This window comes from Cuculus canorus, chromosome 2 (assembly GCF_017976375.1).
Source record: "Cuculus canorus isolate bCucCan1 chromosome 2, bCucCan1.pri, whole genome shotgun sequence".
NCBI classification, from domain to species: domain Eukaryota; kingdom Metazoa; phylum Chordata; class Aves; order Cuculiformes; family Cuculidae; genus Cuculus; species Cuculus canorus.
Genome location: NC_071402.1, coordinates 13,183,078 through 13,209,526, shown reverse-complemented (window position 1 = coordinate 13,209,526; position 26,449 = coordinate 13,183,078). Strand labels below are relative to the sequence as shown.

Here is a 26,449-nt window from a genome sequence, read left to right as displayed (position 1 = left end):
GGCCTGAACAAAGTACAGACTCCTTAATGCAGCAATTCTCCCATGCTGATACAGCCTGCTTCTCCCAGGGGTAACACCAAAATGGCTATGCTGGTTCTGGTACCCTGCCACTGCTGCGTGCCATGCAGGCTTGGGCTGAGTTTTGCTTTCAGGTCTGCGCAGTGTCTCTTTGTAGCTGGCTGACCATCCACAGCTCTTCCCTCCCCAACCTCAGACCCCCTCTGCCCAGCAGGCACTCTCAACTAGAATTCCTTGAAACTCCTGTCAGTAGCTCTGTGTAACCTTAAAGTCCTCTCAGACATCTGTAAAATGAAAGAGATGGAAAATGTAAATAGCACCAACCAGCACAACAGGTGCCAAAATTACCAAGGGCTGGGAACACATACCTTCAGGTGCACTTGCCAAGTTGAAATAAGGCGACTTAAGCAGCATTACAAAATCCGAGGAACACAACTGGGCAGAGAAAGCAGTGCAATACATTGAAACATATCTTGAAGTGATTTAACTAATCTGCTAATATCAAACACACCTATGTGTATGTAAAAAACCCTTCAATATGGATGAAAAACAAAAAGCCCACAAGAGCAGCTATCAGCTGCCTCATTAACAGATTCACTTTGAACATCAATTTTAAGCTTGGGGGTAAATCAAAGCTTTCACATTGTCTCTCCATAAATTCTAATTTACACCTGTGAAGATGCAGGTAGGCAAGACTGGGGCAGGTTTTTTTCCATGGAAGCTGATGATTGTGTATGAAGTACATATAAAAGAAGTGAGCATATCTTCACATCCATCCCCCTCAAAACACAAGGAGGGTAGTTACTTTTCTCACGTGCTTTTCCAAGGTTCTAAGTTCTAGCACTTATCTACAAAGGATCTTCAAATGCTGAAGAGAAAGAAGAATGCTAGCATACAAAAAGTAAATCAATTTACACATGTCCCTTTACATACTGTTCAAGCCCAGCTTACAGTATGTTTGTATGTGACGTATGTTTCTATTTAGGGTGCACGTTTCCCACTTTCATAAAAGAATAGATTTTTAATGCACAAAACACCAGGTAAACAAATATTAAATTAAATCCAGCCTAAATCTCTTTCATGCTTTCACTAGAAGCGAGATGGATAAAAACATTCAAAATGCCAAATACTGAAAGACCTGAGCCATACGAGAAAAACCTTAACTAGAACTCACAAGCACAAACTTCCTCAAAAGGAAACGCCACTAGGGTTTAAAGGTATTCTGAAGGATCCATTAAATTAATTTTTTTCTGAGTAGTCTCTTTAATAATCATAGTGAGAAATAATACCAGACTCCACTGCAAACTAAAATTCTGCCAGGCTGTTTGCCAAACAGATGTAGCCTGAATAATGCAAACTGCTAGATAGATGCACGTATCTTGTCAGAGCTCAAGAGCCAAAACATTTGCAGGAATTTCTTTTTTTAAAGTCTCTGGTAGCAGTAAAACAACCGGCAAACACCACTATATATCCAGTAATATTAGAGAATTAGCAATATAACTTCACAGACTCCTCCATCCAAATGATGTTTTTCAGATGACCAGACCCATAGAAATAAAATCTTCTGACAATGGACACATCATAACTAGTTTCCCAACGTTTTTCTTTGTCAGGCTGAAATAAAAAAGCATTAATCTGAGGGAACTGTAATAAACTCAGAGCAGGCTAAACTTCGGGTTGATTTGCATCTAAAAAAGAGAGATAAAGGAGAAAGGAAAAGTAGAGATGAGCAGGTCAGGAAATTCATCTGTGCATTGAGTCACTACAAGACACCAGGTACTTCACATTCAGGGCCTTTCCCGCCTCAAAAGCTGCAACACGAGTAAAATATAGAATCATAGAATGGTTTGGGTTGGAAGGGACCTTAAAGATCATAGTTCCAACCCCCCTGCAATGGGCAGGGACACCTCTCACCAGACCAGGCTGGCCAAGGCCCCAAACAACATGGCCTTGAACACCTCCAGGGATGGGGCATCCGCAACTTCCCTGGGCAACCTTTTCCAGTGCCTCACCACCCTCAATGTGAGGAAATTCTTCCTTACGTTTAGTCTAAGTCTTCCTCTCTCCAATTTATACCCATTGCCCCTGTCCTCATAGCAGAGGATCCAGCCCTCGGACCATCCTCGTAGTTCTTCTCTGGAAAGGGTGATCCGAGGCCTGGAGCACGTCTGCTATGAGGATAGGCAGAGAGAGTTTGGGTTGCTTAGCATGGAGAAGAGAAGGCTCCAGGGAGACCTTATAGCAAGCTTCCAGTACCTGAAAGCTGGGTAGGGATGCTTTACAAAGGCTTGTAGTGATAGGAATAGGGGCAATAGGTATGAACTGGAGAGGGGCAAAGTTCGACTAGACATAAGGAAGAATTTGTTCACCATGAGAGTGGTGAGGCACTAGAACAGACTGCCCAGGGATGCTATGGATGCCCCATCCCTGGAGGTGTTGAAGGCCAGGTTGGATGGGGCCTTGGGCAACCTGATCTAGTGGGACATGTCCCTGCCCATGGCAGGGGGGTTGAAATTAAATGCTCTTTAAGGTCCTTTCCAACCCAAACTACTCTATGACTTTATGACTCTGGGATGCATCTCATCAGGTCCCACAGACTTACATGTGTTCAAGTTCCTCAGGTGGTCACGAACCTGATCCTCCTCTACAGTGGAAGGGGCTTTACCTCCCTGGACACCCTCTCATTGTCCATTGACTCAGGAGGGGTGAAGAGAGTGGTTGTCAGTGAAGACCGAGTCAAAAAAGTTGAGTACATATACGACAAAGTACAGGTTATTCAGCTCATCCAACCATAGGTTTTACCATAGGCAGAGTTCCAATTATGCCCTCTATTTGAGCTCCAAATGGGAATGTTAAGATAAACATGGTTACCGTTGCAGAATTAGAAGGAAGTAGACGATGTAGAAAGAAAGATGTACCAAAAGGGAAAAGCCAGTGTTTGGGAACAGCAGTAATGGCACACAAGGTAGAGAAAGATATCAGCTGGAACAAAAACAATGGAGTTGATGAAAATAAGTTCTCACACTTTAAACACTTGGTGTCTGCAAAGGCAATCATCTCCTCTTGCACGTGTGTGGACATGGACATCCATGTAAATGCTTTTTCTTCTTTCAAAGCTAATGCTGATGCAACCAGATTAAAGACTGAGTGCTTCTGCTGACTGATAAAACGCTTTCATCAACTAGATCAGTGGGTCTTAAAAATAAAACTACAAGCAGTTACAAATAAAAGTCAGCACCCAGCTTCACAATGCTTCAGTCACCCTACAAGGAAGTAACATTGACCCTCCAAAACAGGCATCTGCTTCCATATTTTCATACACAGCTCCCAGAAGCAGCATTTAGCTTGTGCTAGGATAAACCAGCCTTATTGATTTAAAATACACCAACCTTTTAAGCTCTGCCTACAGAAGTCTTGTGTATTAGCAGAAGCTGAATGTGAATTTTGCTGAGTTTAGTTAACCTGTTAACTGTAAACTCTCTAAACAGTGCGAAGCATAGTTAGGTGTTTGATTAGACAAACATCCAGTTAATAAATTGTGTGTTTAGGTAATAGGCAAAATTTAACAAAGAATTGCTCCAAGTTAAGTAACTCCTCAAAAGAAAAATTGGGAGCCCATTAAAATCCCCAAATCAGAGAAGCTTATTTGGCTTTGTTTTCTGAATATGGTTACTTATACCAACAACAAAAGACATTTTTATGAAGTTGTGCCCTAGTAAGTTATAGGGAGTTTTGCCATCATCTTCAATAGGGCCAGGCTTTTATCGCCATTCACAGCAAGCCAGAAGGATTTGTATTTTGTTAAAGGACCAACGTGCAACCTCACAGATACTCCAAGGCAATAGACTACTTGTATGTAAATACTTGAATGGGTACAAGTGGAAGTTGGGTTGGGAGGCAAATCAGAACCACCAGCTAGCTTGGAATTTTGATTCTTTGCCCAGAACATTACTTTCTAAAAATAAAAAAATTCCCTTCTATCCATTCAGTCAGAAAGGCAGAACAGAGGAGCTATACACACTTGGCAGGCCGGGATTTACAGAGTTCCCTTTGTAAAGGATGTGTTCAAAGAGATAAGAGACAAGACATGAGGCTTGTTGGACGTGGTCCAAATAACACAGCAGAAAGTGCAAAATACCCTTCAAAAACCTACACAAGCTATTTTTGTATTAAAGTTTCAGTTCTTCTGGTATTTGAATGTAAGTTCTGTAAGCCTGGCAGCACAGCCAGAAGACAAGCCTGAAGGATTTTGGTAGGGCTTACCTTGTTTGCTGTTTGGAGATGAGGGGGAGAATAAACAAAACAGAGCATGCTTGAAACAAAGACATGTTAGAAATCCAATTCAGGTTCTGCATTGGGTCTCATCCTCAGTTTATACCACTTTCTGGAGTGTTTATTATTTTACATGAGTAGATTACGCTTAATTTACAGAAGGTATGCATAAAAAAAAGCCTGGCTGAGCTTGCACACTGCTAACAGAAATGCACATTAACAATATTACTTTCTTACTCTTCAAGTCAAATGCCAAGGATACATTAGGACTTTTTTTTTTTTTTTTGAAGTCATAAAACCCATAAGGTTAGAGGTGACCAAAAGACACTAAACTCTGCAGTGATATACATCCTTTGGATTTGTTCTTCAGCAACCACGCCTAGGAACACAGCAACCATGGGGAATGCCCCGCCGCTGCAGGGGCATCTGCACACGATGCCTTGGTCACTGGGCACCCAACTTCAGAGAAAAGCTCCCTTTTGTTTTGTTCCAAGCCAGCAGCTTGGAAGGATCACCAGCTGTACTATTTTGGCCTCTGTACTCACCAACAAATCTTAGACCCAGCGAAGCCCATAGCACAGGAAAATTAATTTGGACCAGTTATGTCAGACTTAAGAGGATGAAGGACAAGCAAAGACTTTCTTCAAAGACACAAATACAGACTACTGTCATCATTATCTGCAGACCCCAGAGGCCATAGCATCAGCTGGTATCAGCTCTGTATTCAGCAGCCCTACATTTATTTATACCAGCTGAATATCAAGCCTTTTGCATTTACTTAAGGTACAGAAGCATCAGTGAATACAGATTACAGTAAATCTTGCTTTCTAAAATATTATTCATCAACATATAATTCAAATGGTAATTAAGAAGTGTTCACATGACTGATGACACATTTAAATTACAGGTTTCCAGTATTTTTTTTGGGGGGTAAAGAAAAGATTACTTCCTTTTCCACATGTCACTTTTTCAAAGTGCAAGTCCATCTAACAGATGTCTCACAGATCTGCTTGTCAATGTAACAAGTTAGACTTCTTTTTTATTACAACAAATGGTATAAACCATACAGCATTGTGTTAAACTCAATATTGACACATCTGCTTACCACGTGTATTAGTAGCCATGTCAGCCACTTTCTGAAAGGCATCCAAAAAGGCAGCAGCTGCTACTACTGTAGTCCTGAAATGCATACAGATAACAAAACATTAGCAGTGTCTCATTGCTGCCTATTTAATTATTGCCAAAAACATTTAGGCTTATAAAGAATGCCACTGTGAACTTGCAGAGGCCAAAAAAAAAAAAAAATATCGTCTTTTATATCTGAATTTATCCTTTTCCCTCCTTCATCTCTAATCCCTTCCTCGCTTTGTGTTAGCACTATGGACTTGGAGGCAGCCACGCTAATTCCGTGCTGTGAATTGCCCAGGACAGGTGCTATTTCAAAAGAGCACAGCCATCCCCCTTCTAGCCGATTTCCTCCGATGAACTAATATTAAGCAGTCAAACATGAAAAACAAATCTAACATACGTTATACCACATCCATTAGTGTACAAATTACAGCCACTGCTATTTCCGGGGAACATGTATATTTTAAGAATAAGCATGCAGGATCTTTCTTTTTTCTAGGATCCTGGCCAAACACTTTCCTGAGTTTCTCAGATGAAAAGCATGAGCATCCCTTGAAACAGAAAACAGCAACTTCCTAGAAGTCAGACTGCTCTGGAGTTCTTGGGCAAATGGGAAGAGGAAAAGGAGCAGGGGGAAAATCTCCACTTCAAAAAAAACCCAACACCAAAACCCCTTTCTGATCCAGGGCTCCTCCAAGCAGATCTCTTCCTGAGAGGCACATCACCAATCTCAAATACTCCACAATTCAAAGTGTCAACCCCACTAGCTCCACATCCCCCCAGGATTGGAAAGCACATACAGACCACAAATCTGTTCAAGTGCACAGCCAACGTGAGTTACACTTTTCCAAACATATTTGTTCTACATAAGGAGGCCCTAGAGCCCTAAATGCCACAGGCTGGTTCCAGATTTCTGATGGTTTATAATCTGGTTGACCCAATTTAGGTCAAAGTAGGCCAGGGCTTTATAGGTAAAGTGCAATGTGCCCCCTCCACCATTACCTTATGGTTCTGTTTCTGCACATCTTTTCTACCAGTAACTCAAATTTCCTCTCCTGACAGTAATAGTTAGCCTTTCCAAACAAAATCCTGAAGGAGAACCATCAGTTTCACTTCGTTTCAAGAGCTTCCTGCTGCCCTCAAAAACCCTGCGAGACCTGCAGGGAAGCTGATCCTTGGCCAAAAAAGACCACAGGACTGCTTAATTAGGTCAGATTTTATGCAAGGCTCACTCCAAATATGCTCAAGATACAGAGGACATAACTGGCAGCGTAGTAAATGGCCTACTGACAGCACAAAAGATTTGAACACAAAAACAGGCTTGAGAGGACTAACCAAATGCATAAGGACACTCCACATGCCCAGGAGATTAACGGGAAACAAAAAAAAAAAATCCAATCCTGACAGCTAGCAAGCAATATTGAGCCCAGAGACTAGATAACCTTTGCTAGGATTTTCCTTAACACTGTTTGTGTTCTCCAACTTCCAGACTTGTGGGTCATGCTGTTTTGTGTACCACATTGTTAATTATTAATTATATTGCCAATAACAAAGTTCCACTTCTTCAGTAACAAGATCCAGGAAGACCTGGCTCCAGCTCAGATGACATCTGCTCTCCTTTATCAGAGCACACAGTAATGAACTGGTTGCAAAAGGCACATATTTGCTAGACGTGGACAGGAACTCTTCAAACATAGGCTTTCAGGATGCCTGCCTGCACATTCCTGTAGCTAGAAAAGCACTACATTCATTGAATGCAACACCACAGGGCTGGGAAATAAACAAAACTATCCCTCATGTCTTCCCAGAAGGCCTGTGTTTAAAAATTATAAAGGGCCAGGCAAATTCTCCATTCCTCTTCTTTCTCTGCTTCCTCTGGTTCTTCCACACTCAAAGTGACATGATTACTGGAACACGAAAACCCACACGTAAGTGAGGTATTTTAGGCATAGCATGGCTGAACAGCATACTCCAGCTGTTTAAGGCAAATAAGCCTAAACCCTAGTTTCTTCAGTTATGGTTCACAATGCAACACAGCTGCAAAGTAGACTGGCAATAACCACACCTGTTACAACCACTGTTGCAAAAAACCGCTGATACTCTGGAGAGCACAGAGGTGATTGTGGTTCAGGAGGCATTGTGAAGAGATGGAGCTTGGATTCATATCAGCAGAAACAAATTTTGCAAGTGAATGGATTCTAGAGAAAGCAGAATTGGTCTGAAAGAGATACATATGGCCCCTACTAAGTAATCCAGAATGCCATTTGCAAAGTATATCCCTACAAAGTTTTAATAATCACCAATAAGTGATCCAGCATAAGAATTCCCTTTGTTTTTAACGCAGAATAAAGTGCTACTGAAGACTTTTTAATATTTTGAGCACTCTAATAGAAACCTGCTCTATTCTACACTAATAAAAAGGACAACACAGGGCTAACTCAAAATGTGTATTCACTTAACAATATGTTATCTTTCCAATTTTCCATCAGAAGCCATGAAATTTAGCTCATTTTATGTTTATTTGGTACAGCTGGTGGCAGATTATGTATTTTCCTAAATACATTAAAACAGCAATAATAGTATGTGAAAAATTACATGCATGGCGTTGACTATGAAATATGTACAATTTTACTAGGACATGCTTAGCGAATTATCCTGGCAGAAGCTGCATTCAATCTTAATGTTTGCACGTAGTCAAGATCCCCAACAATTCCCTGTAACACAAAACTTACCGAAGCTGAGACTGCAGTTTCCCAGCTTTATTTATAAAATCTTCCCACACTGGGTAACTTCCCTGCAAGAAAAACAAAACATAATAATGAGGACTTAATTTGAGCATTCTGGTTTTGACACTTCAGATCAAATGAAATTAGAAGCAAAGCAATAACTTAACTAAAGCAGTAAGACAAGACTTAACTAAAACCTGATTCGTTAACAACAAAATATATTTTCCCAGCAAATTCTCGGTCACATCCTTAGACACCAGTCCCAAGCAGATGGGACTAGTTCTGAATCCAGGCATAACAATAAGTCCTCCAAGGTTTCTTTACAGATTTTCCAAGTAGAAACACTGAAGAAAAAGAGGGATTTCAACTGAAGCAGAGAAAAAAAAAAATGCTTTACTTGTGATAATTAGAGAAAAAACAAAACCTATCACAAGCTGAGTGCTAAGATATTGAAAGAACATATACAGAGAAGCTCCCAGAATCCCAGTTGTTCTCTACAAATGGATTCTCTGTGTCATTACCAGGTTCCCAGCCACTTTTAAAAAAAAAAATAAAATTATTTTAACAGCCTTCACAACAAAGGTCTGAGCTGACCAAGAGACCACCTCCAACACTGTCTCAAGGTAACTCAGCATTCCACACATAAATGGCACAGTGGTCGCAAGACAACAAGCTTTCCCAATAGCTGCCCTATAAATGCAAGACCTGCTTCTGAAACAGTCCTAAATGAACTCGGAGCTGATTTCTGAATTGAAGCTGATAAAGCGGAGCTGCATTGAGTATGTACAAAGTTTTTAAGAAGGCTTAATTATTCTCAGCTTCAAGATTCCTGCAAGCTTTCTCCCCCATTTTTAAAAACTGCATTAAAAGCCCAGGTTTTCATTTAAAATATGGACATCAATTGTTCTTGAAACTCCTTATCTTTATGGTAAAAGAAAAATCATCCTTAAGGTTAAATTGCTCTCTGCAGAGCAAGTACAAATTTTCTGTTAACAGCAAAACCCATGGTAGAAAGAAACCTCAAAACTTCCCTTTGATTGCAGTCTAGAGAGTAAAATAAAATATCCCTGCTTCCTTTATTAAAGGTATAAGACTTGCTGTTACCAGAGCAACAACACAATAAAATCCAGATAAGGCATATCCTCAAGGCTAACATTACTCTAGCTCCGAGAGGAAGAGGTTGCAACCAAGTGCAGTTGCTTGCAGCAAACTCAATCCACTCCGATAAACTGGTCTGCTTTTTGTAAATACAACAAATTCCCTTGCCCAGGCTGCATCTTGTTCAGGCCAAAGTCAGCCCCTTCCCCAGAAGCTGACAGCCAAATTCTAGCTCCACATTTCACCCCAGCAAGGCAGTTCTAGACATTCACTGGGAAGCATACTGGTACTCTATGTTTTTCAGCAAAGCTTGTGGATTTTTGCTAAAAGAAAAAAATGGATGAAAAAAACACAATGTAAAACAAGTGTTCATAAAACCTCATCACATCTAGACTCGAGGGAGCCAGCGGGAAATGTAGAAGGGGCAAGAGAAAACAGCTGTTATATAGGCGGCAAGACCTAGAATATAAAGTGCCTTGCGCTAAGCAAACACTGTCAGACATTTAAAAAATGAAAGAAACTCACTAATTATTTGAAAGACGAATAAAAAAATGCTTTTTCCCAAACCTATCAGTCTTACTGAAAACCCCTACTCTGAATCTTGTCTCTCAGTGTTTGTCTGCATCCGCGCATGCATTATGCATGTGTGCACCAGGAGCTCTGAAAGCCCTGAAAATTAACAGCGAGGCCTAAGGCTTTACTGGCTTCTCAAGCAAAATGCGAGTCGGCAAGCAGAGGATACCAAAGCAGTCCAATTATGTTTCCATCTCGGTGGTGTATTATCCGGCTAAATGTGCCTGATGGCATGCAGGAGATTGACACCAGCCTTGCATTTAGCTGCTTCGTGGGGAATTTTACGGCACTCCTATGAAAATTATGAAAACACAGTTCAGGAAGAAAATCTTTTTATTTTTTTGGCCAACCTGGCGACAAAGCAAGCAAAATTGCAACAGTCACGAAGCATTTCCACGACTATTTATTCTTTGTCTTAAAAAGGTGTTCTCTTGAAGCCAAGCCTACCTAAATAAGCTGTAACAGCTCACTTAAATTGTTTGCTGTGTTTAGTTGAAATCAATGCAATCTCTTCACCTGGTCACTGCTACGCTGGCCAAGAGCATCTGATCTCATTTGGACCAGTAGAAAAATGCAGCTGTTTTTATTTCACTGAATTAATAACTTGGGTGGTATGTTCTGTGCAGGTTTTTTGAGTTTTTGCGATTATTAAAGAAAACCTTTCAGCAGTTTTACACCATTGACATGAATTCCTACATTGTCTGCTCAGTTTGCGGTACCTTGATCTGTCTTCTGCAACCCTGAATTTTCATTAATAACCTTAGCTGAAAATTAAGAGGAGTTTATTTTATCTGTGCTCCAGTAGAGTTTGCTTTCAACTTTCCCAGCTGAAGCCAGGTCCACAAGCTCATCGCTTTTTCAGTAAACACAACTCAAGTCTTTGACTAATTCTGTTGTCCCTTTGAGCTTTTTGAGCTGTTGTCCCACGCTTCTACCAACACATCCCTGCTGAAACCAAAACCCCACTGATTCCTACCTACAGCAGAACTGCACAATGCCTGCCAATTCACAGGACCTAACAACTGGGGTTTTATCTCATCTCCAGCACCTGGGAAGCAAGGAAGCCATTTCATGACGCTTGTGGGAACAAACCAAGGAGATGACACACAAATCAAACTAGTGCTGTTAATATTGCAAGGCTCCAGCGCTCCAGGGAGCGGCTCCTTCTCCAAGGCTTCTTTGCTTGTCACTTGGCCACCCTGCTGCTGCTCCACATCTCATCTACACATTTGCAGTAATAGTGCTTGCTTTTGTCAAAGCAATTGTCAAGAGAAACATTAACAGTGGTGGAAACCACATGCTAAGAGAGGAACCGGACTCCATCTCTGTTCAACGTGTGTTACTTTCTCAATTTAAACACAAAGAAATAGCAAGTGGAATTTGACATCTTTGCCTAAGCAGTCCTTTTGCAACATAAAGCCAGTTTCAAAGAGCAATAACACAGTATTTTCAAATGCTGTCGCTCTCACAGCTTCCTCTGCGCCTTCTGCAATTCCTGATTTCATCCAGCTGATCAAAGAAATCAATTTTCCCCTCTTCAAATATCAGGGTTACTCAGGCCCCAATGTTATCTGTGAAAACAGCAGGCTTCCTTCAGCTCCAGCTCAACTCAGAGAAGAGCTGCTACAGTCACCAGGGTCACAAATCCTCTTTTTATCTACTCATGGGTTAAACCAGAAATTTGTTACGGTGAGGGTTTGTTTAAATGGTTTTCTTGAAAAGCGTTGATGGTTTAATCCAGGGACTATTTCTCCAAAATAACTTTGTGCCCAATTATTCCTTCACTGTCAGACGAAGAAATTTGACATGCCTTCCATGAAATGGGTGTTTCACCATCACCGTAAGGCATTCCATGGCACCAAGTCTCCACATGCTGCTCAGCTCAGCCCTGCCCTTGCCTGCTCACCTGCCTGCCCACCCATCAAGTCATGCCACCAGTAAGCCATAACATGCCATTATTCTAACCTATTGCTTAATTAGTCGGTTTATAGGTGATTAGTCACTTGATCCCAGAGCCCAGCTCCAGCTAATCTACACTGAATACAGCCCAGGGAACTGCCTTTCTGCCTCAGGGTTGAAAAATGAAATGGTGCCTCGTGCCCGTCACTGTGCAGCCAGTCCACAATTAGGGACATGAAACAGTAAGTGCTTCAAAGGCGCCAGCCTGAGCTAGCAAAGCACCTGCAAGTGACAGACACCAACACACAGACCCGTCAGCATCCAGACAGCTGGCATCCTCCATAGCTCCCGAGGACAGGTCCTCCCTGGCTGCCACTGGGGCAAGAAGGAGAGGGGATCATCTTCATTCAATGAAACCCCATCCGAAACCCAGACCCACAGACCTGGGCAGGACATGGATCTGCTAGAGCAAGTCCAGAGGAGGGACACTAAGATGATCAGAGGGCTGGAGCACATTCCATGCAAGGACAGGATGAGAGAATTGGACTTGTTCAGCCTAGAAAAGGCTCCAGGGAGACTTTATAGCAGCCTTTCAGTACCTAAAGGGCCCCTCCCTGTCTTCCCTTTATTGGGGAGCGTAGCAGTATGACAACAGGTAATGGGTTTAAGCTGAAAAGAAGAGAGATTTAGATTAGATATTAGGAAGAAATTTTTTACTGTGAGGGTGGTGAGGCACTGGCATAGGTTGCCCAGGGAAGTTGTGGATGCCCCATCCCTGAAGGTGTACAAGGCCACATCGGATGAGGCTTTGTGCAACCAGATCTAGTGAGACGTGTCCCTGCCCACGGCACGGGGATGATCTTGAAGGTCCCTCCCAACCCAAACCATCCTATGATTCTAAGTTTTAATTTGCATCTGTCCTCCTCACCATTCAAATCTGCTTTAATTGGCAATTAAACTAATCTTCTCCAAGTAGAGTCTGGTTTGCTCATGACAGTAACTGGTAAGCAACTTCCTTTTCATAGTGTCAATCCATGAGCTTTTTCATCTTATTTTCTCCTCAGTCCCATTTAGGAGAAGGAGTGAGAGCGTGGCTGGGCAGGTACCTGGCAGCAGCACACCACACCAGGGAGAAGCAGGCAATGATCACTAACAGGCAGGTTCGGAAGGAGTATTCAAACCCTGGATGTGTGAGGAACTTATTTTCTTTTTTTTTTTTTGTGAACCAGAGTAGCCATCCTACACAAACAACTCTACAAGATACCTACTGAAGTTTGGTTTTCTCCTTCCTTTCAGGCCTGCAATCCTTCAGCTGAAGTGAGAAGAGATCCAGATGAGAAACACTGATTTCTTAACAAAGAAAGGGTAGACTTGCAACAATGGATCATATTTACTGCAATTATTATTGATTACATCTAACAACAAGAATAGGAACCTAGATTGTTGTATTTATTTAAGATTACAACTTGACCACGAGCAGTCTTGACAGTTTAAAACTGTTCTGTCACTCCTGCTAAGAATTGATAATTCTTCTTTTCCATTAAGAAGAAAGACACTTAGTTCCTTTAATAATTTACTTCCATGCACCCCAACTCCCACAGACGAGATGCATCACATTTTAAAAAGCCTTGACAACCTTTTAAGTGCTTTCATTTATCAGAAAGGCTTTTGAGCCCTATTATCAGTTCTTGCTGGGACACTGTGTAAAAAGGCGGCAGGAACAGTTTGGTATCTTGTTCACAGCAAATACCCATCTAGACTTTTGGGGCAAGGGGAAAGAGACAGAGCTGCTCTACAGCAAAGCAAACGCAGAATCTAATTTTGGCTGTTCCAGCTAGAGGTAAGAAAGAAAGGGACCAGGCAGGTAGCGCTTTGGTTTTATCTCACTGATTATCAAAGCAAGAGCTGTATGATTTCCAGAAGATTACCGAACAATGACTATCTGCAGACTTAAATAAAATGGAAAAAGGCACTACGCAGGCTACAGGAGTTAGGACTTTTCTACCTCAGTGTAGTCGTTCAGCGATGACTAGCTAAAAAGCTAAGTTCCAAACACACATCACTGTTAGAGCTTCACGCCCTAGTAACACATCTGAACACTATACGTCTATCTTTAAGAAAAAAAAAATGTAACATTTTCCCCATACATCTTCCTACCCCTCCAAAGTACAATATGAGCAAAAAAAAAATCTTTTTATGTAGTTTTATCAGGTACCAGAATCAAACAGATTATTATGAATGTCTCATTTCTGTGGCATTCAGTACACTACCTCCAAGTGCAAAGAGACTTTATTGTGCGAGACACCACACAGTCACAGATGTTACACACAAAGAACGGCCTGGATAAGCAAGTATGGTTTGCACACAGAGAATATCACTTTTCCAAGGGGCCTTCAAACAGGCAAAACTATTAAAAAGTGGAGGGGAAGAGGACAGGAAAACAATGACAGCCTAAGGAAAAAGAACAGAGCTCCAGCCACAGATGTCTCAACACATGGGAAGATGCAATGGTTTACAATTAGTTTGACTTCCCAGCTAACATCTGGCACTGGAAGCTTTTCCTCTTTCCTAAAAGCATCAGTAGTCAACTGGGGAAAAGGGTATTTGGGCAGCCACAACTGCAAGACTTACAAAGCATTACCGAATACTAGTACATTCCTCTGCGCAATCCATAGATTAAGCCAAGTCCATGACTCATGAATAGGATTGCCTAGTCCTTTAATAAGGCACAAAAGCTCCTGCAACACACAGGTGAGCAGAAAATGAACATCATCTCACACAAATTCAGTAATTGCTCTTCTCCATCCAGAAAAATCTGCTTTTTTGCTTTGCGTCTTTCTAGATTGAGAAATAAACAATTTGAGAGTCTGTCCCATGAAGCTTTCTATGCTGAATCTAATTCCCAATCACTCACCAGAATAGTCTCAATTCTTCAACAGACAAATATAAATTTTGCTGAAAGACGTTACTCTTCATGACAACACAGAGGTGTGCATAACACTAATTCCATGACTTCTTTGATTTCATTCACCTCATTGCAAATATACAAAATCATAGAATGGGTTGAGTTGGAAGGGACCTTAAAGATCATCTAGTCCAACCCTCCTGCCATGGGCAGGGATACCTTCCACTAGATCAGGCTGCTCAAAGCCCTGTCCAAACTGAAAACAGACACTTCCGGTGATGAGGCATCCACAACTACTTCAGGCAACCCATTTCACTGCCTCACTATTCTCACTGTAGAAAAGAAAGTCTTCCTTATATCCGATCTAAACCTCTCCTCTATATCTACCCCTATTTCTTATATTCAAAACCGGAACTGAATCAACAAAGTCACAATACTGATTTCAAGAGCATCCCATAGACTGATCAAACAAATGATCAGTTTCACTTGCAGAGAAGAAGTTTCAGGTTAGACAATCCATCCAACTATAAGACCATGTAACAGGCAACTCTGGAAGTTCAGGGTGCTTCCTCTCACTGGAATTCTTTAAGGAAGAGAAACACATTTATATAAAGGTCTTCTAGGAAAGCACAATACTGCCACAAAGCAAGGCAAGGGGCTACTTGACTGCAAAGTCCCTTCTGTCTTTCTCAGCTAAAGGTATTGCGATGCACAGAGGAAGTCTGAGCTTAGCTCCAACCGCAAAAGGGACTCTCCAGTCATGCAGAATGCTTGCTAGGCCAAGAATGAAAAGACATCAACAGCAAAAGACAAGACATGAACTTCACAGGATTTCACAGCAAGAGCTGAACACACACATTACTGAACAGAAGAGGAGACAGTTACAAACTCCGTGTTTGAGAGATTATAGAGCATGCAAGTGAAAGTAAAAGCATGTCAAAGATCAGTTTGAGATGTCATTTAACCTGTAACTACCCTTCAGGAAGGAAAGCAGGGGTAATTAAAATCAAAGCCTTGTACCCACACATCTATTTCCATTATTTCTGCTACTTGTTCAGGGAACAGCAGGGTTAGAAATGAGTTTCCCTCAGCACGCATAGTATAAATAGGCACACCAAGCTTTGCTTTTGTAAGGTGAGACATTACCACAACACTGCAAATTATGCAACAGAACACTACTGGAGACATCTTATACGCTATATAAAAAAAAAAAACGTCAACTAGATGTTTCTTCTATGCATCACAGAACCACTCCTTTACTATTTTCATAACTGTTTGGTTTTCAGTCTAAACGGAGTATTAGGACACTGAGATAAACAGATAAAGGCATAGTATCTTAAGAAAGTCAAGCCTAAAACTTGACCGGGAAAATCCAGAAAAGGGTAATCATCCTACTGGGGAATAAAACACACGGGTATCAGTTATTTGTACTTTCCCGAAACCACCTGAAGAACTCTAAAGTATACCCAGTTCCCTGAGCACTGAAATGCAACACTTCTTTGCAAGAACAAGTACTTATTAAGCCATTAAAAGGGGGAGTGAATCTAAGTTAGTACCATTCTGTTGTCAGAGCTCTACAGTCTTTAATTTGTATTATAATAAACCTTGCACTGTGCTAGGCCATATTTAAACATCCCCAGTGGAGGATACAAGTTGCCCAATGGCAGTGACCTAAGTCTGTAGTACAGCAAGGACCTGTGAAAACTCATCTCCCTTGCTTGCTGCACAGCACCCTGGCTTACAACCCAACCTGTGCTCCCTATTGATGTAGCAAGGAGGCAGACGTCAAATCTGTATCTTCCACAGCCTAGTTTCAGTGTTTGTAAGATGAAAACACTGAGCTCCAACGCAGACACTTTGTGTTTTAAATCCAAGATTAGGTAATTAGCAAACAAAAGTCATGCTGTGAGAAAATGCATCACGCATAAACATAGTCTCTCCCTCTCTAAACACAGGAAGTTATTCACAAGATGGAGGGGGGAAACAACCAGCCACAGCTTCTAGAGGTCTTTCATCCTATGCTATATTAAAAAGCCTGGACATTAAGTAGTCTTTCAGAGGAAGCATTTAGTTCCACATTCTTCCCTGCAGGTCTAAACAAGTTTGCAAGCCTGAATAGCAGATTTCTCCTCAGAGACTCATCAATACTGCCTTTCATCCACTCAATCATTAAGTGGCCACTGTGCCTACTCAGGAGCTATTTTCTAAACCCACAATATTTCAGTTGGATCAAAACAAAGAATTAAAATATCAGGAGGCACTCATTCACATTAATATGCACATGGGACAGCCTCAAGGCAACAACCCTGTGCTGGTAACACCATGAACACACTGGGGTCTCATCACTACTTCCCATGCAATGAGAAACACCAATGTCTGAGCATTCACTCAACACTATCTCCATCACACAAGCAGTCAAAACAATCTTCAGAACCCTACAAGTGGCAGTTTCTATTGCCAAAGCACTGACAAGCGTCTGAGTTCACCACAGAAACACCTCACTGGGTTAAAGGCAGCAGCCAGGGAGCAAAGTTTAGTGCTTTATGAACTTCAATTCCTGCCAGACAGCAAAGTGCAACTAGGCTCATGACAGGATGCTTTCTTCACTCATGAGACGAGAAACAATCACTTTCAAGCTCCAAGTCGAACACTTTGTGCCTTCTCACAGACAATGAGTAACCATGAGGTTCACTCATGAACAATTTTGTTAGAAGGCATCTCATCACAAATAAAGCTTTACCAACAGAAAGTCCCAAATCAAGCCACTACACAAAGGGAGTCGCTACAAAGCATACAAGTGACTTCTGAGCCAAGAAAAAAATTCTCATGCTTGGGTGAGAAACATGGTGGCAGTTTATGTGGAAGACATAAAATGGGAACAAATCTCAACCATTTCATATAATGAACCAAATGTCTGTAGTTACACGTTTATTGCTAGCATTGCACACACCAGAATCAGTGTTCACAAGTTCATTCCTGCAAACGTTCTTTATAAAGATATACAAGGTGATTCATTAAATGATGTTTGTACACCAGCCAGCATCCTCAAATTAAGATGAGCTACACGACTCTTAGGGTTGTTGAGAAGAACCATGAAAAATACAGAGCTCACACACAGCCTCACAAGACAGCCAAATTTCCATTAAGAAACTGAGGTGTCCCAGAATTTCAGATACAGGAGAGGAGTTCAAGTCACTTTTTAAAGAGTTGATCAGTTGTTAGTATATGTCATTTTTTTCTGCCTGCAAACACAGGTGGGGAACAATAATACATCTTAATCAGTTTCAACAAAGTGATGTGTATGTGTGGATAGAAAGATGAATTATACTGGGAGCTTAAAAACCATCCTCTCAACTCCCTGCTCTAGAAGCACTCAATTCCTTCTTGTCCTAGGGGAAAGGAGAAGAAGTCACTGAACCTGAAGCCATGGCTTGCCCTTCTGTAAAATGGGAGCAATTCCTTGGAGCTAAGTCACATACAGAGCACTTTGAAGATGAAAGCTGCTATGGTCTTAACCACAAAGCTACCAGACATTTTGTCTCCAGTCCTTGGAAACATCTCACAGCCCAGCAGGAAGAAGTCAATCAACGTCCTGAAGGTCAACACAGATGCCAGTGAATGGGGCAGTGCTCAGCACCTTACAGCATCAGGGCAGACACAATTCTGAATTGGAAAACATACTTGAAAAGGGAGGGAAATGCATTTCTAGAGTAGTCTCTTTACGGTACTAACTCGAACTCCTCTCTACCCACATTTGTGTGCTCTGAAGTAAACCAAAAAACCCTTTTGGACACAATTTCTGTTCTGCTCTCTGCCATATAATGTTCTCTGCTAATCTTCAAGACTACGCTGTCTCTGGGTAGACCATGAACCTTAAAGACGTTTTTCAGAAGTTGGAAACATGGAAGCTGTTAAGCCAATAGGCAATTTACAGATTTGCAGGAATACTCCCATCAACTGTAGCAACTTCTCTACTTCAGGGAAAACACAGCAAAAAAAAAAAAAAATGGGTTTTTTATGCATTTTAGATCAAAGATATTGGTGCAGCTTGTGCACACTCAGAACTGAGGAAGGAAGCAGCAAACTCTCAAATATCACCCTCTGTTATGTATTAACCAGTGCTGAGCCTGTAATTACACAGACTTCTTGTCCTCCAACATTTGTTCAGTCAATTGTGTTTCATGCGGCAGTGCACAACTCCTTCCACGCTTACAACCTTGCAAACCCTATTACGCAGCTCTTGGCATCCTGCCAGACTCAAAAGAAATACTCTTAAACACATCAAAAATCCTTGCCCTGGGTATGCCACAGAATAAGCCAGCCTCATACACTTAACATAGAGAATGCTTGGCAGTTATATGAATTGTTAACACTCACATAACAGCATATGGATCAAGAAAGAACACATCCCTAAAAAATAAATTACTTTTATGTTCCCAGCAATGCCCTGTTGCACAAACTACAGTATTTAAGCAGGCACGCAGTGGCTTTCCCCCTGCACGATCATTCAGACTTCACTGCACGTCAATCCCTCCCCTCTGAGATGTTTACAGAAAGCTACTACAGCTGCTTAGAAAAGGCAAGGAATTCCAGTGTATGCAAACCATTTGGGCAAGAAGATTGTTGGGAAGCAGCAGGGGTAAGAAATCAGTGCAGCCAGCAAAGCCCAAAATGTCTTGCTGCTAAAGCCTTTAAGGAAAAAAAAGAAAAAGGAGGGGAAGAAAATCTGCACAGAGAGGAAATGAGTTCATTTCATGCTTTTTGGGGAAACAGAAGAAATATCTATTTGCTAGGCTTGGAACAAATCAGTTGCCCCAAAGACTTATGCAAGGGACATGGCCAAGCAACACAGAATGTGTTGGAAAGGGAGGAGAGTTGCCTTTTTCTCCCAAGCCTGTATTTGTCTGTTGCATGGGAAACACTTGTTTTTCTTTACAATAGTTATCATTAAACAAGACCTTAAAAATCACTGAACTGAACATTCCTAGACTCCACAGAGATCCCATGCTTCAAATAAAGCAGAGCTGTAGAAGAGCTGTCATATAACTACATATCAGGGTAAAGCAAATTTATATAGGCTGCTCCTTGGATTAGCATGAATGCAGAGCACCTGCACCTATACTTGCTGTAGCAACTGTCTCAGCATTTCTATTTGTTCCACCAAACATTTTTTTTCCACTCAGTTTATATTACGTATGTGAATAGCACAAGGCCATCCCTCACAAGCAAATCAGGCTTTTAACAAATGGCTCTTAATCCACAACGTTATCACCTCCCAGCTCCATCTTCCACAAAACACAAGATTAAAATACTGCTTCTCACCAGTCACTTTCTAACAGGAGATAAGACGCTGCAAAAACATAAGCATTTCTCATGTCTTCCTCCTCTGCTTTGACCAAGAGCTCTGAATGGCTGAAACCAAAGGTGCATCACCCTCCCATCCAGGAGTCAAGGGAAAGGTTCATCTCCTTTATAGCATTAAAGTATAAGCCACTGCCAAAAGCAAAAATGTTTATTTTATTGATTTTTCAGCTAAATGATACAAAGCACACATACTAAAATAGAAGTGTATTTTAAATTCTATAAAATTTCACTCTTCTTTTTGGAACCTTGTTTTCATTCACCAACAGGATGACATTTGCAGTCCCCCCTCCTATCTGCATGTCCCTCACATGCAGGGAGATGAGCGAGACCAATTGGTAATCTGCACCAGACCCATAAAAATTTAGTAAATCATCCCACTTGGAATAAACAGTCACAGACAATCTGTGCTAGTTCAACTGCTCTTTACTGATCTTCCCCCCGTGCCCACTCCAAGGATGTTAGGCGCTGTACACAATCAGCAAGCTCCTGCCCTGCCAAAACTGGCAAAATACTGGCAGAAGAGGAGAGACAAATAAAGAAAATGCAAAAAAGGAAAAGAGCCAGCATCAAGCAAGTGATAAGATACAAACACTGCTAATTTCAATGTTTTTGGAGGCGTTTTGTTCTTTTCCTTTTTTCTTCAAGACAACAGAGAACAATGCTATTAAAAAGAACATAAAATCAAGACTTGGAAAGAAAAGCAGCATTAAAAACAATCTGCTCTGCACGAGATGACAAGATCTTTGGAAGCTCATCTATAGCAGGCCTTCCCCAAAATCATCTGCACCGATTTGCTTTGCACTACAAGAAATATTGAAATTAACAGCACATTACAGCATCTCATTTCTCAATTACCAGAAATGAATTACAAACCATTCAGATCAAATACTCTTCCCACAGGGAGCTACAGAATGTGTCACGTTCAAAGAGAAACCATGCAGTATTTGAATGCAGCACACAAAACTACTCTTCCAAAGGGACATACATGTTTTATTTTTGCTTTTATAAACTTTGATTGCTTTGGAAAAGATCTTGCATAAGCATATAACAAACTGTAAGTGCCACGTACTCGGTGATGTATCATATGAAATGCTCTGGCTGTGACAACGGACCAAAACTTAAGGACGGGATGGGCAGCCTTTTTCCCACCCTCATGATTCTTTAATCTGATGTTGAAATCTCAAAGCATCGAAGCCCAATTCTAGAGCACAACAGCCAAGCACAACTCCCTTTGTGGGCTTTCCCCAATCCACCCTGCCACCATGTAAACCACACAGCACTCAATAAATGTGACCCTTGTATTGTATGGAAGACATGGATTCCCCTTGTCAGGACACTGGCCTTCCAGATGTACGCTAAAGTGCTGCATAAATGGGACGTTTGGTATCCCTTCTTATCTTTAACTCATTAGCATAATTTCTCTAAATTACTTAACTTTATGCTAAATTGCTTTGAAGCTTGTTTTGTTCAGTATTAACCATAAAATTATTTTTGGTACAAGATGGAAAGAAATTTTGGGTTTCTGGAGAAAACATTAAAGGCAGTTCAAGAAACCTCAGACAGCAAGAGATAATCTTGCTATCAGAAAGTGTGATATATTAGTCACACCAGCATATATCGCCCTCATTAAGTTTCAAAGTTAACGCATTACAGGAACAGACTGAAACAGTCACATTACACAGGACTACAATTCCAGTTTCTATAACCTTGTCAAGATCAAGGAGAGCTCAAAATTAACAACAGGTACACCTGAGCTACTTCTGTGTTACTGTGAACAAAGAAAAAGCACTCCACACATACTGTATCTTCATCATCTCAGCTGCAGCACCCATCTGCATCCACTGGCAAGACTTCAGAGTAATTATAATACACTGTTGATTAGCCCTGCCATCTTTACAAGAAAGTTTAAGGCACTGCAATACATATGATAAAAATAACCTGTGAATTATTTAGTTAAAAAAAAAAAGGCGGATGTTGCAGCAAATGCCTCAGCACTGCAGGGCATGCAGGGCCTTGATCACAGCCTGCCATGAGAAACAGGCACAGATAGTGCACTTGGGTATGTGTGGGCAGACCCCTACACAGCATCTCCAAGATTCTGCCAGAAGCCTGCCCACGCAGACCCAACTATGTGAAAACAGCACTCAAAATGCTAATTTTCACTTTACTACTAAAGGTATGGCGAGTTGAAAAGTTCTGGTTGGCTGTCAAAAAAATAGCTTTTTCTTTTAAATCACCCCAATCCTTTGTGCAGAATTCACAAAGAATCCCCGTGCATCTCATGAGCCATACTGCATCAAACTGAACCACAGGTAAAAATTATTTGTTCAACTCACGCTAAATAAATGAGCGGATTTTATAAACCATCACAACCACCACACTGCTAAAGATGTGCTGCAATTCCTTCCAAACCTCCCCCCAGTAACTGCCAGTTCACAAAACAGGTTCCACTACTACGGCGGATTAAGAAGAAAATATTCACACCTGTGCCCATCTCCATACACTCATGTCAACATTTTCTGAGGAGCAGCATTCCCATGCATATAAAGTATGGGGGAATAAAAACACACAGCAAAGGTCCGTTTGCTTAGCAGGAAGAAAAATCAAATACATCACTTATTGAAAGAAGCAGAGAATAAACATACTCTGTGCCCCTCTGTGCTGAAATCTAAAACCGCACTTCATCTGGAACATCTCCTGCGCTTTTCCCTGTGCAGCCCACTTAAGTGATTCCTGGATTCTGAGCGTTTCCTGCTTTTTCGAAGAGGTCATTTTTTTTATTTTAAAGTACAGTCGCTATTAAAAATACAAGGGGGCCAAGAGCCCAAGGAACAGCACCACCAGGACTACAGCATTGTCTTGACAGATAGAAGCGCACACTCCCTCCTCTCTGCAATCTGCCCGCTCTTTACAAGCCACGCTTTTAATTAAGTGTCTCCCAAGATGTGTTGAGAGGAAAGTGCATATGAACCCCCGCCAAAAAAATAACTTCTAATGCAAACAGCTTCTCCACCCGTCCCCAAAAATCAGACTAGGAGCCATCCACCTCTGCCAGGCTCTCTCCTAGAGCAGACCCTGTCCTCTCATATCACTACTTGGTCTCTCTCTCCTCCGCATCCCTCCCTGCTCATCAGCTCCACAATGATTAAACCCCTCAAAGAAATCTCATGCAGCTGCCTGGGAGAAGCCCAGCCTGCGCGGTGGCTGCCTTTAAATTGCAGTGGTCCCCCCAATTATCTGATGCGTCCCTCAACGTCTCCCGACAACTGCATCCTTCCCAGCCAGCTCTGGGAGGAAGGCGAGCTGCCCTTGGCCAGGGGAACACTGCAGTATTCTGCAGTACAGCCACACGCCAGAGCACCTCAAACCCTGGGGTTCGCGGAGGGATGACTGGCAGAACACAGCAACGCTTGTAGATTCTTTATTCCCACGAGCGAAGGGTGGGAGGCATCCACTCGCCCAGACAAAACCCTGCAGAAATGCCCTTGGCTGCCAAGGAGGGATGGGGAGCGCCTCTCTCCAAAGAGCCCTTTGGCAGGAGGGGGGAGCGCAGCCCGAGATTTCTGGTGTCTGCTGGAGACTCGGCAACTTGAGACTTTTGCATTCGCTCACAGAAAGCAGCGAATGCCACCTCCACCAGCATTCACAGCATGGAAAGGACACCACCACCGCATCACTGACTGAGCAGCGATTTTAATGCAGGCACCCATCAATTTCGGAGCATCTCCCAGGCCGAGATGATTTTCTTTTTTTCCATCAGCATGGCATAGAAATCCCTCGATGGCCCTTGCCAGCCCCACCCCACGGCTGACAGGCACCATGCCCAGCTCCTGCACACGACGCTTCATTTATTCTGTCCGCGCTCCCAAAATAACAAAAAAAGAAGGTGGAGGAGGGAAGAGAAAAATAATAATAACAATGAAAAAAAGAGACAGGTTTGGAAAATGCCGACCCTGGTGCAAGATACCGGATTGCACGTTCGAGCAGGAGAGAAAAAAGGAGGGAATAAGGGAGGGAAGGGGAGGTGATGTCCTGCAAGCAACTCGGCAGCCCCTGTCCGGCTGCTCCCCGGGCAACGCGGGGCTCCCCGCACCCCGGTCCCTCCCAGAACCCCGCAGCTCTTACCTTCATGTCGCTTATGATGGTCTGGAAGAGCCCTCCAAGCGCGCTACATTCCTTCTCTATCACAGCCTCCATTTTTCTCGCTGGAGGAGGCAAAAACTGCTGCGATTTCACTACGGAGCTAAAGAAAAACGAGGCGCCCCGGACCCCCGCCTGGTGCGAAAAAACAACGGGAGGGGGAGACAAACCAGGCGATGCGGGCAACGAGGGGGGGGAACTCGACACACCTGCACCCGCGGTCTGCCTACAGCTCTAAGAATTGAAAAACGGGGCAAAAATAACCCCCCAAAGGCGGCGGTGTCGGTGCCCGCGTCCTACACGGCGCTGCCCGCTCCGCTCGGGAGCGCCCGGGGGTGCGGAGCGGAGCGGGCGCTGCCCTCCCACGCGCGGGCGGCCGCGCAACCCATCGCTGCGCCGCGCCGGGAGATGCAGCCGCGGCTCCGAGAAGCAGCAAAGGGAAAAATATATATGTATATTTATATAAAAAGAGATGAGACGGCTCGTGCGGCTCCCGCAGTGGGAGAATCTCCACCAGCCCCAGCGGACCCCGCTGCAGCCAAAGCACCCGACCCGCTCCCTACCCTCGCCGGGAAAAAGCCTGCCTGCCTCCCCGCCCGCGCCCCCTCCGCTGCCCCGGCGGCGCCCGTCCCGCCCCGCCCCGCGCGTCACCGGAGCCGCCGCTGATTGGCCACACCCAGGCCGTGGACACGCCCCCTATGCATTGGACACGCCCCTTCTTCGGCAGGGCAACCGCTGATTGTGATGGTCACGCCCCACTAGGTGATGCCACGCCCCTCGCCCCTGCAGCGCCCTCTGATTGGCCACGCCCCAAGGATGACCACGCCCCCAAGTGATAGTGCAGCTGCTGATTGGCCCCGTTCCACTATGGCCACGCCCCCGTAGTGTTGACCACGCCCCTCGCGGCGGCAGGGCCGCCGCTGATTGGCCCCGTCCCGCCTTGCAGAGCTGCCGGATCCCGCCTGGGGTTTGGCCGTGTCGGGGCTGCGTCCCCGCTGCTCTGGGTGGGCGCTGAGGTTCGGGAAAGGAGACGTTTTTATCTGTGACATTCACCGAAAAAGCTAGAGAGGGACTTCTTACAAAAGCACGGAGGATAGGGCGAGGGGGGGTGGCTTTAAATTAGAGAGGGGAAGATTTAGGTTAGACATTAGGAAGAAATTCTTCCCCATGAGGGCGGTGAGGCGCTGGCACAGGTTGCTCAGGGAAGTTGTGGAGGTGTTCAAGGCCAGGTTGAATGGGGCTTTGAGCAGCCTGGTCTGGTGGGAGGTGTCCCTGCCCATGGCAGGGGGGTTGGAACTGGATAATCTTTAAGGTCTCGCCCAACCTAAACCATCTGATTCTATGAAATTACTTAAACTGGGCTGTTCCTGGTGAAAAACATCTTCAGCCCACTGGTTTAGAACATCGCAGCTGAAAGCGCTGATCAAAGTGCCCGGCAGCAGGGGGTACAGCAGTAATGCCGAGGTCAGCTTTAACCGCAGCATATGGGGCTGGTTTGTCACAGAATCGTAGCGTCGTTAAGGTTGGAAAAGGCCTCTAAGATCACCAAGTCCAACCGTCAGCCCAACACCACCATGCCTACTAAACTATGTCCCAAAGTGCAATGTTTACACGTTTTTTGAACACCTTCAGGGATGGAGACTCCACCAATTCCCTGGGCAGCCTCTTCCAATGCTTCACCAGTCTTTTGTTACAGAAAGTTTTCTTAATATCCAATCCAAACATCCTCCAGTGCTACTTGAGGCCATTTCCTCTTGTCCTATCACTTGTTGCTTGAGAGAAGAGACCAGCACCCACCTCGCTACAATCTCCTATCAAGGGAGTCGGAGAGAGTGATAAGGTCTCCTCAGCCTCCTTTTCTCCAGGCTAAAAAACCCAGTTCCCTCAGCCACTTCTCATAAGACTTGTTCTCCAGCCCTTTTACTGGCTTCGTTTCCCTTCTCTGGACATGCTTCAGCAACTCAACGTTTTTTCTTGTACTGAGAGGCCCAAAACTGAACACAAGATTCAGGGTGTGGCCTCGCCAGTGCTGAGTACAGGGGGACAATCACTTATCTGGTCCTGCTTGTGGTCCCACAAGTGCAAGTCTGTGTTTCAGGGAGTTAGCACAAGTTATATAAAACGTTATTCAAAGTAATTCAGTTTTTGCATTATGTCAAATTTTGCAGAACACTGCAATCAAAATTCCGTATTTACATACACAGAGGCTATGGCTTCAGTCTGCAAACATTGCAGGAGGTTGTTTTCCTAGGGACATTAGCAGCCTACACTAAATGGCCTGAGCTCCCCAACACTCTCCATTGCACCTAAATTAAACACATGTTCA

At 43.2% G+C, this 26,449-nt stretch overlaps 1 protein-coding gene across 19 annotated transcripts in view; it reads right to left on the bottom strand.

The window, feature by feature from the left end:
• Nucleotides 1-24,710, bottom strand: part of MTSS1 (MTSS I-BAR domain containing 1) — a 125,469-nt gene extending 100,759 nt beyond the window's left edge. For 12 of the 19 annotated variants that reach the window (XM_054057579.1, XM_054057586.1, XM_009560008.2 and 9 more), the window contains exons 1-3: nt 24,109-24,709; nt 8,151-8,212; nt 5,396-5,469 (exon numbers count right to left, since the gene is read on the bottom strand). In XM_054057579.1, coding sequence (XP_053913554.1) covers nt 5,396-5,469; nt 8,151-8,212; nt 24,109-24,180 — 208 coding nt within the window. In that variant the 5' untranslated portion in view covers nt 24,181-24,709. Of the gene's footprint in view, nt 1-5,395; nt 5,470-8,150; nt 8,213-24,108 lie in introns of all 19 variants that reach the window. The other 7 variants (XM_054057585.1, XM_054057580.1, XM_054057581.1 and 4 more) reach the window with 2 other exon arrangements.
• Nucleotides 24,711-26,449: the final 1,739 nt, after the last annotated feature.